Here is an 823-nt window from a genome sequence, read left to right on the forward strand (position 1 = left end):
GACAGCAGTTTACTGAGCATCGTTAATGTTATCAGTTTCACCTTTTTTTTTCCACAGGCTATCGTTTGCATGTACTTTTGTAAATGTAGTGACTTTTTCAGCACATAAGACAAAAAGTTATTTTTATAACACTTACAAACGGTATCTTTAACCGTACTAAGCTTCACTTCGACTGTCGACATTTAGTGGATTATTCTATGTTTTTGTTCATTTGTTGATTTTAGATCCAAAATAACACCACAGCCTACCTTCAACAGCTTGCATTCTCGGGAGTCTGAAAAGGCTGGAAACATTTCCTCATACTTCCTCACAGCAAGCTGAGTGACAAGAGGATGAATATTAAGATAGCGGCTTGTGATGCACTTGGTGTACATGGACACAAAATCAAGTGTTACAGCTTACATTTGCATTCAGCGTGTCTACACAGAAGTGGCAGAGCGCCGCCTTGAAGAAGTGATCCTTGGCACTGTATTTCAGGAGCGTACTGTCCATTGCGTGGGTTCCGACCTAAAAATCAAAAATTACAAGTCATGTCTGTTTAGTTAATACAGCCCCTGAATGCATCTGTTAACTTAAAGGCTGCCGTTGAGCTTTATCTCACCTGTTCATAGATTTCAATCGCTTTTGGGTACTGCTCCAGCTGAGCTGCGTAAGTTGCTACTTTCAGAAGGCACTTGTTTGCTGAACTGAAAAGGAAAATCAAGAGACTTCTCAGTCTACATGTATTCACAGACATCAAGGGGCAAAGACCACCAAATTTCTTTACTGCACAATCTCAAAAACTTAAAATGAAAAAAGAAATTGCATTTATTAGATATAAAAA

At 38.8% G+C, this 823-nt stretch overlaps 1 protein-coding gene across 1 annotated transcript; it reads right to left on the minus strand.

Annotated features, from left to right (window-relative positions):
* Positions 1-182: 182 nt before the first annotated feature.
* LOC121940085 (alpha-soluble NSF attachment protein-like) lies at positions 183-757 on the minus strand. Its single transcript, XM_042482951.1, has 3 exons — positions 602-757; positions 403-507; positions 183-317 (listed from the first exon to the last, which is right to left on the minus strand). Exons 1-3 carry the CDS (start codon positions 734-736, stop codon positions 183-185), a joined length of 375 nt encoding a protein of 124 aa, XP_042338885.1. The 5' UTR covers positions 737-757.
* Positions 758-823: the final 66 nt, after the last annotated feature.

The sequence above is a fragment of the Plectropomus leopardus genome, unplaced genomic scaffold (assembly GCF_008729295.1).
Source record: "Plectropomus leopardus isolate mb unplaced genomic scaffold, YSFRI_Pleo_2.0 unplaced_scaffold74069, whole genome shotgun sequence".
NCBI classification, from domain to species: domain Eukaryota; kingdom Metazoa; phylum Chordata; class Actinopteri; order Perciformes; family Serranidae; genus Plectropomus; species Plectropomus leopardus.

Coding starts and splice junctions, on each gene's coding strand:
- LOC121940085 (XM_042482951.1), bottom strand. CDS start 736: ATGTCTGTGAATACATGTAGACTGAGAAGTCTCTTGATTTTCCTTTTC. Junction 508..601: donor CGATTGAAATCTATGAACAG/GTGAGATAAAGC, acceptor TTTGATTTTTAG/GTCGGAACCCACGCAATGGA. Junction 318..402: donor TAGACACGCTGAATGCAAAT/GTAAGCTGTAAC, acceptor CTTGTCACTCAG/CTTGCTGTGAGGAAGTATGA.